Source organism: Carex rostrata, chromosome 22 (assembly GCF_964058835.1).
Source record: "Carex rostrata chromosome 22, lpCarRost1.2, whole genome shotgun sequence".
NCBI lineage: Eukaryota > Viridiplantae > Streptophyta > Magnoliopsida > Poales > Cyperaceae > Carex > Carex rostrata.
Genome location: NC_135939.1, coordinates 2,914,667 through 2,927,213, shown reverse-complemented (window position 1 = coordinate 2,927,213; position 12,547 = coordinate 2,914,667). Strand labels below are relative to the sequence as shown.

Below are 12,547 nucleotides of genomic sequence, written 5' to 3'. Positions count from 1 at the left end.
TTGTGCCGTCTTTGTTTCCAATAGATGCATAAATTGTCAACTTGTCTGCCCTTAATTGTTTGTCTTAGGTTTAATCAATTCGGGTGTGTTGTTAATTTTGGTTCGATCGGTGCGGGTATCCAAATCTACTTCTTTTTTTAAGAAAGTTTGTTAAGAAAAGGAGCATCTCTTTTCTTTTCTTTTTTTCTATCTGAATCGTTTAAAATTTATGATACGGCTTCAATTACATCTGAATCGTTTCAATATATTATATTGATTTAAAAGAAAGAAGTAATTGAAGCCATGTAATGGATTTTGAACGATTCAGATGAAAGAAAAGGAGAGTGCTCATTTTCTTAAAAAAAGAAGCAGATTTTGAATCGGAGCATATAGGGAGCGAATTTGCTACATCAAATTTATTTGATTGATCACTAAACTCAGTAATGCAATTAATCATAAAAGAGGGGTTTCAAATAACTTCATGTTTTGTGTTTCTGTTATGTGTCTTCATTTTTTATAATTTCTAATAATAAAAATTTAACTCAAATTTCAAAATAAATTTGATGCATATTATTTTCACTAGATGCATCTAAAAAATATCACTTCCTGATTTTGTTTTATATAAATCAATAAATTTAAATATCAACGTTTATAAATTATCTACATCATCGTATTTTTGTAAGCTCTCAATGCCAATTAATAAAAAGTTGAAATGCCGTGATCTTTTATGTATGTATAGGAAATTTAATATATTATATATATCATATTTAACAATTTTCTTTTGACATTTGAGTTCTAAATATAAAATTATTGAAGTTCAAAATGAAGACATAATAAAGATATATATATTAGTACGTGTTTTCCATTAAAGATATCTATATATATATATAATAAAGATATACATAATAAATTAAGATATATATAGAGACATTTAAACCCATCCGCTTGTAAAAAGAATATATGCACAGAGTGAATTAATGTAACATATCAGGATCACGTCTCTGATATATATTAGTGTTTTCTATTATGTTTTTATAATTAAAGAGCCCATCATCATTGACTGACAAACCAGAAGTAAACAAATAAGAAATTAAGTAAAAATATATAACTTATTGTAAAGCTACTGTCATTAATTGCACGTACACCTCAAGATTTTTCATTTTAACAATTCGCCCGTACTCATGACATGATAATTAACAACTGTTAACTAAATTATGGTACCGAAGAGATTTATGTAAGCACATAGATTTATGTTTCTCAAAATATATAGAGCTTGCACTAGCTAGGCGATCCAACATATATATATATATCATCCCTGACAAGATTGAGAATTCAAAAACGGCAAACATGCATGAAGAGAAGAGAAGAGAAGAGAGCACAGTATTTCTTTGTTAATTACGTACGTATGAACACGTGTCAGTTCCCCTTTGACCTGCTGCACATACAGACACAAGCTAGTGTGGAAGCTATAGTTCCCAGATCAAAACGTCTCCTTCAAAAAAATATATATATAATGATATCATATCACCGAAATGCATATGAACATATTGAGCATTCACAGTTTTACACATAGGGTCCTACAGGGACGACAAAACAAGTCAAATATCAAAAATATTATCTAATAAAATGGACATGAAAAGCTGCATCATGAGCAGGGCAGCAGCTACTAGCCTTGTAATTTACTCCATGTACACAAAGCAAGCGTCAGGATCAGTCATGACAAGCCTTCCATATATATGTGATCATGATCATGCCAGTGGGTGGATCCTTGGCACGCACGCACACGCATCCAGTCTTTCCATCATGCGCAATGTTTAATCACATGGTAACATCATCGAGCATTTGTATAGCCTAGCTAGGCATGGCATTTGTATATCCTCCAATTAAGCAGAGCAGGTCGCTCCTCGTGTGCAAGTTTGTTAGGTACATTAGAGGTTTGAACAGAAGTACCTACATGTAATCTCTTTTATCATAACAGATTTCACTGTTGCACTAAACATTTTTTATTTTATTTTATTTTATTTTATTTTATTTTGCTTTATGGACATGTTAGAACACAATGTAAGAAAGAAACTTACATTATAATTTAAGCAAGGACCGCTTTTCATCAAAAGTTGTAAGAAGGGTCTACTAAAAAGGAGTACACAGTGATTATTTTGAATAAAGGTGCTTTGCTTTAAAAGAAAGAAGATGTTAATTTATTGTTCTAATTGAGATATTAAAGTGCATGACTGATTAAAAAAATAACTTGTGATTTTGAAATTTGTTCATTGATAACGGATTAATATTACAATTTCGACAATTGTAAAATATAAATTATAATTTTGAAATTTTATAGTTGAAAAGTGATCTATACTTTACCTATATATCACGCACATGAAAATTATAAAATCTGAAGTGATTACCGAATGACTTAAAATTTGTAATAATATTTAATGATCTTTGATAAAATAATCAAATGATTATGAAATTTTAAAACCCCTAATCTATAAGGCCAACAACATGTTATAAATTAATTTTCCATATTTTAAAATTTTGATCAAATTTGATTGGAGAAATGTTGTTAAAATCGTCAAATCAATATTAATTTCCACCCCAAAAAATTATCCAGTGCAATAGGGGTGAAAACTATCGGATAATATCTTATCCGTATTTGAAAATTAGATACTGATATCCGATATCTAAATATCCGTATAAGATATTACATATATAGACTGAAAATTGAGAACTAGTGATTATTTTGTTTTCCAGTCGGAAAATAAATTTTTTGGAAAAATAGGCATAAGCCCTTCCATTAGAATAATATGCAAAATACAAAGGTTCAAAAACATAAAAGAGTTTGCAAGTAAAAAAGAAAATCTAGCCCAAACAAAATCCAGGAACTAACTAATTGCGCCTATCCTAAGGCATTAACAAAGGGCCAATCACAGAAGAGAAGCCCCCATTTATTACATATAATGGTTCATGCTCAGAAAATGAAGGTAATCGGAAAATAAAATGTTTCCACTATTTGCATTTTGCAAGGATCAATATACAATACAAGATAAATCAGAATTCACCTGAGGCTCATGAGAAATGTGGTACATTTACTGCAGTAGAAAAAGCTACGCATGGATTAGAGATTGCTTGGCCCAAAAAAAATTAGCCTCAAGTAATCCCCAAAATTGGGACTAACTGCTCGAAGAATTTTGATTAGTCATAAACATGATCTGGTATCAGGTACAATGAGATCCGAACTGTTTACTTGTTAAGATGGCATGAATTTTAAACGATATGTAAATGTAAGACAGATTCGAAATAAAACAATCGTTGGGCTGTAAAGATTCTCCTTACTTGGTTTGAGATTAACTCTCAGCCGCTTTGAGATTCGGTCTAGCATAGGAAGCAGTATTATTGGGCTTTGAGATTCGTGCCAATAAAAAAGAATGGTCCAAATCCACTAATTGTAAAAGATTATCTATTACGGTACCGGAGAGGATCTGAATTCAGCTGCCAAAACTTCATAATTTCCAAAGAAGCACAGAAGCAAAAATAATATTGCAATTCCGAGCCCTTGCTAGAAATGATCACACACCGCTTCTTTTAATCACTTCAAATTTCATCTACAATTGTAGTGGTCCAAAGTACAAGGAAAGAAGGCCCAGATCTACAGCCCAAAAATACAAAAGAAGTAGGAACAATAGATAAGGTGAACTGTCCGGTAATCTACGGCTAGAGGTGCTTGAGGAATTCATATCACCTGATTAACTTAAATTTTGAGTTTAGATCCGGACCGTCCAATCTGCTTTAGCACAAATATTAAAGATACTCCGTGAATTATATCTCATACCGGATTGACTCTGATTCTGATTGATTGGTTCGAATTTAAACTCAAAATTTGGGTTACTCCGAAGGATCTGAAGGCGTGCTTATTTAGGGGTCTTTCGGTGGAGCCCGTATCCCTCAGATACCTGAGGTGGTGCAATGTCAAACTCAATTTGGTGCCTATAAAAACTGCAGGGAGCGCTTTGAGATTCATGTCAAGCTAAAAAAGCGATCCGGATTACTTATTGCACCTCAGGTACCTGGGGGATCCGAAATCCTTCCTGTGGAACTAACATGGGGCAAAGATTTTAACAAAGGGGTTTTGGCTTCATGCAGTGCACTGATTAAGACTATAGAATCAAATCAGCGCTGCATGAAGCCAAAATTGTTCTGTTAAAATCTTTGCCCCTAACATGAGGACTTTTGTATAGGAAACCGGAGCCTTCTTAAATGTAGCAATTTCCCTCTGGTTTTGAACCAATAGATATCTCCATTTAACGGATTTCAGAGTTACCTACTCCTCTCTGTAGCTAGTGAGTAGTGGCATTTTTATTTATTTTGTTTTTCATCTTCTATCTGTCGACAGAATTAGAAAGAAAAATATTCCAGTGTGCTATGAAAGGGATTTTACGAACTTTTTCGTTTTTTGGGAGTAGAAATTTTAATCTGTACTTTGCATTACCAAAAATTTTGAATCTATCATATCAAAATATTTTTAGTATTTTTGACCAATTACGATCATTATTTTTGCATGATTTGATGTTTAAAATATAAAAACTGAGCCAGACATAAATTTCGAACTTCAACGTGGCATAATTCACCGATAATGAAATACTTTTTATTTAAATTTATTGAGAATTAAAATGTATACAGATAAACTCATCGTTTGCCTCCAACATGAAACACTTTAAACTTTTCTTTGATCATTCGGACAACAAGATTTGGTTTGTTATATAACTGTCTTTGTGTACTAACTGTTCTTTAGAGATCTTTGAACCCTTTTGCTAATTAAAGATTTTAATGGATGTAAAGTATGATTTATCTTCTTTTTCTTTAGTTTTATTTTTTTCTCTTTGTTTTATAAACTATTTTTCTTTGATGTAATAAAATTGCAAAACCTACTACTTCAAAAAGTAAAGCTCCAACATTTTTCACAATGCATTAGTATCTAATTGAACCAATGCACTATTCAAATTCAAAATAGAGATTTACCGTCAAATAAATGTGTTTTCCTCAACCAGTTAAATTGAAGCAACTTCAAATGCTGTTGAGCACAACCAAAAATGAGGCCAATAGAAAAGCCTCTCCGCTTTAACTTCTCAAATTTTAATCCAAACAACATCACATATTCACATTGTAAACTTTTCTTTTTTTCACATTGTAAACATACATTACTGTTTCGATTTCATATTTCTGTTGAATTATTAAAAATGTACACATTCTGCACAAATTACCTTTCTTTGTACAACGGAATATTGGGGTCATCCTTTGGAGTTGACCAGGGGTATTCCATTGTTTCATCCCTAGGAAATTTACGGAAGTTGATAAATGGGGCCCACAACATCAACCTTTAAAAAGAAAAGCCAAATAATGTAAGTCAACTTACATTATTGAGAGATGTAAAGAACTTACTAGAGGACTGGTTACTGGTAAGCAAAAGAAATTAAAAAAAAAAAAATCAATTTGAAAAACCGAAGAAGCAAAGAGAGAAAGAAATATTGAGACTTTGAGAACATAACATAAATTGTCTTAAGATGGTTATCTGCTCTCTTAATTATGGTTGAGATTAATTAGAGTTTTAAAAGTTTTTACCAGGTGGACTAATACTGTAACTATTGTAAATCAATGTAGTAGCTCACCCAGGAAAGAAGATGAAGGTAAACATGAATTGAAGATACATCTCGAAAAATTTGCGCTTGTACCATCTTAATCTCATCCAGTTCATGATAATTGGCTGAAATCAATCAACAAAAGAACAAACAAAATAAAAACCTTACATTTCACTGGTTCAAATCGAGTACCTGATATGACATTATTGTAATCATATAATTTCTAGTTTGCTTACTGGCGCAACAAAGAAGTATCCAAATGCAATAATTGCCCCACATATCAAATTTGTCACAAGATCCTCTTCACTATTATTTTCTCCCGTCACCGCCAGAGCAGCTGGCACTTCAACCTTATACAAAGAAAATTAAGAATAGGAAATAAGAAATATTAGAGCCTGATTGTTGTGCGAGCGCGCAAATTAACATGGAAATAAAAACCTGGTTGAGTGGACTTACAGCAGCAAAGAAAGCGCCATATTGTAGAAGCGATAGCAGCTTACAAGAAAGTGATTGTATGGGTTTTGAACTGGATGAAGATATAGTAAGAGTTGCTGGCTGTACAGAAAAACCAGTTAGTATGGTAAAATAAGCTAGATAAGATAAAGAAACAAAAGCTCTAAATTTTATTGTTAATTTTTTGTCTACTTTTTAGCATGAAATTGTTAATCACCTTGGTTTTGTATACAGAGAGGATTTTAAGCTTGGAGTGAGGAGCTTGTTTAGGGATGGAAGGAGAGACCAAAGAGGAAGGGAAGTTTGATAAGGCGTTCATTGTTTTGAGAGGCCTGAGCTTAATTCAGAACCTTATCTTTTGCTGTGCTGAAATTTTGGGCCTTTTCTGTGTTTTCTGGTTTTTATATTTTTGGATGTGGCTACAATGGAGCCTAATTTTGAGACCTTACAATTAGGATACCCACCAATAAGTCTTGGATCCTCTCCAATTTTAAAAGCCATATGACCTGAAATACACAGCTGCCATTTACCTTGTTCACAATAAATTTGTCACAACAGGAGAGGATCCAGACCTTACAATTCCAACAGGCCATTCAGAGATGAATGTAATAATTACATGGGATGGGCCAATGTGATTTATAAAGCATAGGTCCTCTGTGGTTTAGCACTAATTTTTGTTTTCAAAATTCAAATAATCAATCTTGAACCGCTCAACACAATCTCTAAATTAAAATATATTTAAAAACCAAATTTTATATTTTTTTGAAAAAAAATTTACTATTTTTCTAAATTTGTTTAAATCACTGTTTTTCTAAACATATTTTAATATTGAAATCATATTTAGCAGTTCGGATCAACTACTTAAACCTTAAAAACAGTACGGATGAACACAGCACCAAATGGTGTATGTTTTATAAAGCACCTTAGCCCATCCCTAATTAGATTCACTTGGCAGTACTTAATTTCTTTTCTTGAGCCAACAATTAGTCATTACAGATCATCTCATTTTCATACAGTTATACGAACAAAGTAACAAAACACTACTATTCAAAACAAAAGTGTAATTTTAATTCTGACAAAATTAGTCTCAGAAATGTACTCTAGCATCTGATATGAGATAACAGAGAAGCATAGAATAGCCAGTAATGTACATTGAGACTGGAAGAAGAATGCCTCCTTTCCATTTTATAAATTGGAAATGGTACATGGGCTCATATGGCCTTGCCAAATGAGTCTATTGGTCTAAATTAAAAAGCAAAATTAGGTAATTAAAGATCGGTAAATTGTTATCAGGGGTCTGCTAATAGAGACATGAGACCAAAGACCAAGAAAAGAACTCCACTTGACAGTGCAACCTACAATTAAAGACAGACAAGAGAAGATATCAGTAAGGCATTAATGTTATATTGAACTTTAAAAAAATGATGGATTCAAACTGTGTCTGCAACAAAGAAAAGAAAAGATTCCAGTGGCTGTCCTTATATGCAAAGATGCCTTGCAACTAAAAAAAGCTTAGTTATAAATTAACAAGGAACCCCACAAAGCATTATTTTTCTCTTGAATTATACATATTTTGGACCAATATACCCCTTTTAATGTATCTGCACAAATGACAGTCCATTTCAATTACATTTCACTCTGAATTATTGCACCATATCTTTCAAACCCTAACACTATTAATCCACTTATTAGAAGATGGAATCATGACGAAAGGTATTTCATCTACAGGAAGGAAACTGTTATGGCCTGATACAAATTTTTATTGTGTTTGGTGAGAGGCGTTTGTTGAATAGAAAGCATAGTTTCCCTAATCAGCTAATTGTCAAATTAGTTACTGATGTATTCCCCAAATACTATCAACCACCAGTGCTCTTTGCAAATAAGGACAAAATTGTGAGTGATATTGACACAATTCCTGAATATTACCATCTTTTCAGATATTTGTGAAGCTAGGCTTTTCCCTCCAATAACTGCTGCTGTGGTGCACAATGCCTGTCCCCTGAATCCATAATTAAAATATATATAAAAAAAAAACATACTAGTTAAGATTTTTAATTAAAATTAAGTGAGAATTTCAGCAGCTCACAAAATTCCTCCGAGAACTACACCAAAAGGATCTTCATCGGAGGCCATCGCAATTGTAGCAATCTGAAAGGGATAGAATTGCATCAAGAGAAGTAAATAAGTGCCTACTAAACAAAATGAAGATATTACATAAATGATCCCTCAAGTATTTCATTTCCAGTGGTTGCCCTAAAGTTTTAACTACCGATTTTAGTATTGAAAAAACCATAGCAAATTTTAGATGAAATATTAAATGGGACCAATAAAACAGAGAGATGCATTGTTGAGGCGAAGATTAGAATTTTTTAACTTCAAAACAGAAAGGTCTACATGTAACACTCAAAAGGAAATATTTTAGTAATTCACACAAAAAATATATACTAATACAAGGAGAAGTGAACTTCAGTACTAACCTGGCTCTTATCACCCCACTCGCCGAAGAAAGTGATTGAAAATGCCTAGAAACAATAAATATCTCACAATTAGGGGAAAACGGGGGGATAATCTTTCAGGTCTAAGAACATTCAATTAAAAGTGATAAAAGAATACCTTCAGAAAAATTGGTGAGAAGAGTTGCAGAAGGAATGACCTCTGTTGCTTCTTTAGATCATCATCATCCTAATGATGTTAAATTAAACAAAAACAGTCTTATGATTTTGATAACGGATACTGACCAATCTCAATCCATACCAGATATAGACTAGTTGTTCATTTGATTAACAATATGAATTTTTTATGTTATCAATAATAAATGATATTAACAATCAACTACATCGTACTAACCTTACTTTTAACTCCGCGTTTATCAGTCTTGAAATCAGCATTCTGATAATTTAATTTAATTAGAAAAAAAAACAGACAAAACATATCTAAATAACTTTTGATGGAATCGAATCATTTTGTATGAACAAACCAGCTTTTCTTCTACTTCTTTTAACTCTTCAGCTTCACTGTGAAATATAACATCATATCAAAAGATTATAGAGCAATCTTAAGAAATGGAAATTGTACAATTAACAAACTTTAATGTAGCATTGAAAAACATAGCAGATATATACCCGTCTCCTTTAATTCCTTCCCACAATGTCCAAAAACCAAACCCGAAAAACAACACAGTGGTCACATGATGGGCCCATTTACGAGAAATCTGCGCATCAACAATTTTTAGAACACCAGTAGAGAATTTTACGATAATTAAAAAAAAAATGTTCACATTTTATTCAAAAAAAACTGACTAATTAATTGAATATCGGAAAAACTAGCTTTATTTCATCAATACAAAAAGTTTAGCTCTGACAGTGAAAGACATCATGAAAACAGTTGTGTCAATTACCCAAATAAGGGAAAAAGAACAGTGGGGATTTATGTAACCATCTGTACTCAATATGATTTTATATAAATTGCCACTTACTAGGTTTGGTGCGGCCCAGCCAAGCGTAGCAGACAAAATGGTCATAACCTAGAAATACAAATTAGTTAGTAAATGGAGCCGATAAATTATTATTTAGGCCAGGAAAAGACAGTAATACTCACAGTTAGTGCACTCAGACAACCGGCCAGAACAATCTTCCTTGGATGCCGCATCGCTAGGATCTAAAAGAGAGGAAATTATATAACAGTTTATTTTAAGACTTAGAAGTTAGGGACTGTTTTGCTTGTATCAATCAATATTTGCTAAACGATTAGCATAATTCAATCGTGCTCAATTTGAAAAGAATCTTGATCATTATTATTATTATTATTATTATTAACTCAGATTTAATCAACTGAGATTTAAGAAATTGGCATAAATTCGTGAAAAATACCAAAATTAAGGAACTGCGCCAGCCCAAAAAAAAAAATTCACTGGGAAATATAACCCGGCATTTTTCTGGTGAATTGTGAAAAGTAGGTACAGAAATTCGTAATTAAATAACGCTTGAAAAGCACAAAACCAACCCTGTACTTAGCTAGACCAACAAAATTCTGATGCAGATCCCAACTAAAATATAGAATCCACCTAACAACTTACATAAAACCAAACCGGGAAAAAATTATAAAGAACTTAATTTACCGCTGCTGCAAAAAAGGTCTTATCTCCGATCTCTGACAGCACCGTCATCGCAAGAGACTTGGTGAATCCCTGTAAATAAATAATCAAATTATAGCAAAACCGAATCGATACACATTCGAAATTTCGATCCAGCAAATTCAATTTACAATTTACAATTAACAAACAATCAAGCGCACCTCGATAAGAGAAAAGCCCATTTTCCTCCGAGCTGAAAGAGAACCTGGGATGGATTTGAATCGGAGCTTAGAGGAAAATTAAGTGCGAGGGAAGAGAAGAAACAGGACTTGCAATTAAAATAAAGTTAAAACGGTGGGAAAAATTCGTCGACGCAAATTTCCCACCTTTGAGGTGCAGCCGCGCTAAAATGCAGACACAACACAAGGAACCATAGACGCGATCTATGCGGCTATATAAAAAAGCGGAAAGGTCCTTTTCTCGTATTCTCCCTTGTAAAGTTTAAAATTTCAACTTTTCTTTTTGGTAACTTACTGTTCTACCGTTGAATGGTGTTTATTTTATTCGGGTAACTAATGTGTTGACACGCAAGTTATTCTATTTTTTCATTACTTTTCTAATATTTGCACGTTAATACCTATCCTGAGAGACATATATTTGGTATTATATTTCCTATGACAGCAACACCAGCCATTCAATAGAAAGCTAGCTGCGTAGTCTTTTGTGTTGACATCTATAATAAGAGTTGGACTATGGTATTTTGCGAAGTAAAACGAGCATTTTATTTCACGTCTATATCTATAATTTTAAAGGTCAAAATGTCAATTCGAACCTTTCAAATTGATTTAAATTGTGTCTAAAGATCAAATTTTATATTTTTTAGAAATATTTTACTATTTTTTTGAAATTTTTGAAATTCACTGATTTTTTATGGTCCATGATTTTATGAAAATAAGTGATTTTAAAAAATTCCAAAAAATAGTAAAAAGCTTCTAAAAATTGTAAAATTTGATCTTCAAGCACAATCAAATATGGAGATTAACTTGAATGGTTCCGGATAGACATTTTAAACTTAAAATTAAATATATAAACATAAAGTATTTTACTTCGTGAAGTAGCATAGCCTAACTCATATGTATAAGCCACACGTATGATGTATGATTTAGCTAATTATTGCCGCATTTATTTTTAAAAATAGGCATTGTATAAATGGCAGTTGATGAGGAATTTATTTCATTCTTCCAAAATTGGTGCATGAAAAATAAACATTATTCTGACGAAAGAAGGAAAAGAAAATAAAGAAAAACCATTTTGAATAATTATAGGTAACCTCTATAATTAGCTGGTCATTTATTTTTGTTGAAGTTATTTCCACTAAGAGAAAGTAAAGAAACATACGTAAACCAATGTTTTAAAATGTAGTTTTGTGTATGCATGTGTATACTGTGTATGCGGATTTTAATACAGACTTGTATATGTGAATTTTAAAATGAATTATTGTTGGACTCAAGTAGTTTGGGAATATGTCTAAAAAAATTACTATATTAATTCCTTAGAAATTGGGTGAGAATAATATCTTAAAGTCTGAATTTATTGAAAGTCACTAATAATGGATAGTTATTTTCATGAAATAAAATTCATGATAAATTCTTCATAAAATTTCATGAATTTTGATATAAATAAACCTAAAAACTCAAAAGGGTCGAATTTATATGAATTTTTAAAGTTCTAGAGACAATTTTGAATGTACAGAATAGAGTAGCCCTAATAGAAACTCTAATCAACTCTTAGAGGTCAGCACTCCGCATATGCGTCCACACATAGTATTATGAGTCTGTATGAAAAATATCATATACCTACATATTCAATCTGCATGTATATGTGACTGCATGATATTTTGAGCATAATAGCATACTACATACAAATATGCAGTCGCATATGCAGTCAATACAACTAGTTTTAAAAACCATCCAAATCATTCTTTGTACATATTTCATCATTTACTAAGAACACTTTTCCTATTTTCTATCCGTTTGCATTCCTGGATCTAATTAAACCCTCCAAAGCTCGTCTCGTTCTTCCTTTCTGGAGGTACGTAAAAAGAATAAACCAAAAAATCATGTTTTTTGTGACATTATAAAAACATCAGGGCCATCATTTCAATCTGTGGAGGCTTCCCAAAAATTCAAAAATATATTGTAATATATTGATATTTGGGGTTTTTTTTGGAGGAGCTCCAATTCAATCTGTGTCATTTCAAGAATGGAGCCGCAAATTGAAATGGAGACTCTAGTATTTTTCAAATTCTTCGATTTCAAGATTTTTTTTTTAAAATGGTATTAATAAAAATTTCGGTACGTACCAGCTATTGATACACAAATCAAGTGCAAAGGGATTGCACCGTCTATCA

At 32.0% G+C, this 12,547-nt stretch overlaps 2 protein-coding genes across 2 annotated transcripts; both read right to left on the bottom strand.

The window, feature by feature from the left end:
• Positions 1-5,131: 5,131 nt before the first annotated feature.
• NDHL (inorganic carbon transport protein-like protein) lies at positions 5,132-6,470 on the bottom strand. Its single transcript, XM_078323671.1, has 5 exons — positions 6,283-6,470; positions 6,069-6,167; positions 5,849-5,962; positions 5,643-5,737; positions 5,132-5,351 (listed from the first exon to the last, which is right to left on the bottom strand). Exons 1-5 carry the CDS (start codon positions 6,382-6,384, stop codon positions 5,234-5,236), a joined length of 528 nt encoding a protein of 175 aa, XP_078179797.1. The 5' UTR covers positions 6,385-6,470; the 3' UTR covers positions 5,132-5,233.
• Positions 6,471-7,111: 641 nt separating this feature from the next.
• On the bottom strand, positions 7,112-10,563 carry LOC144573892 (GDT1-like protein 5). The gene is made up of 12 exons (XM_078323670.1): positions 10,359-10,563; positions 10,183-10,251; positions 9,663-9,722; positions 9,541-9,588; positions 9,188-9,276; positions 9,043-9,079; positions 8,913-8,954; positions 8,679-8,747; positions 8,543-8,587; positions 8,152-8,213; positions 7,992-8,064; positions 7,112-7,420 (listed from the first exon to the last, which is right to left on the bottom strand). The coding sequence occupies exons 1-12, from the start codon at positions 10,377-10,379 to the stop codon at positions 7,355-7,357; spliced, it is 681 nt and encodes a 226-aa protein (XP_078179796.1). The 5' UTR covers positions 10,380-10,563; the 3' UTR covers positions 7,112-7,354.
• Between the last annotated feature and the right edge of the window lie 1,984 nt (positions 10,564-12,547).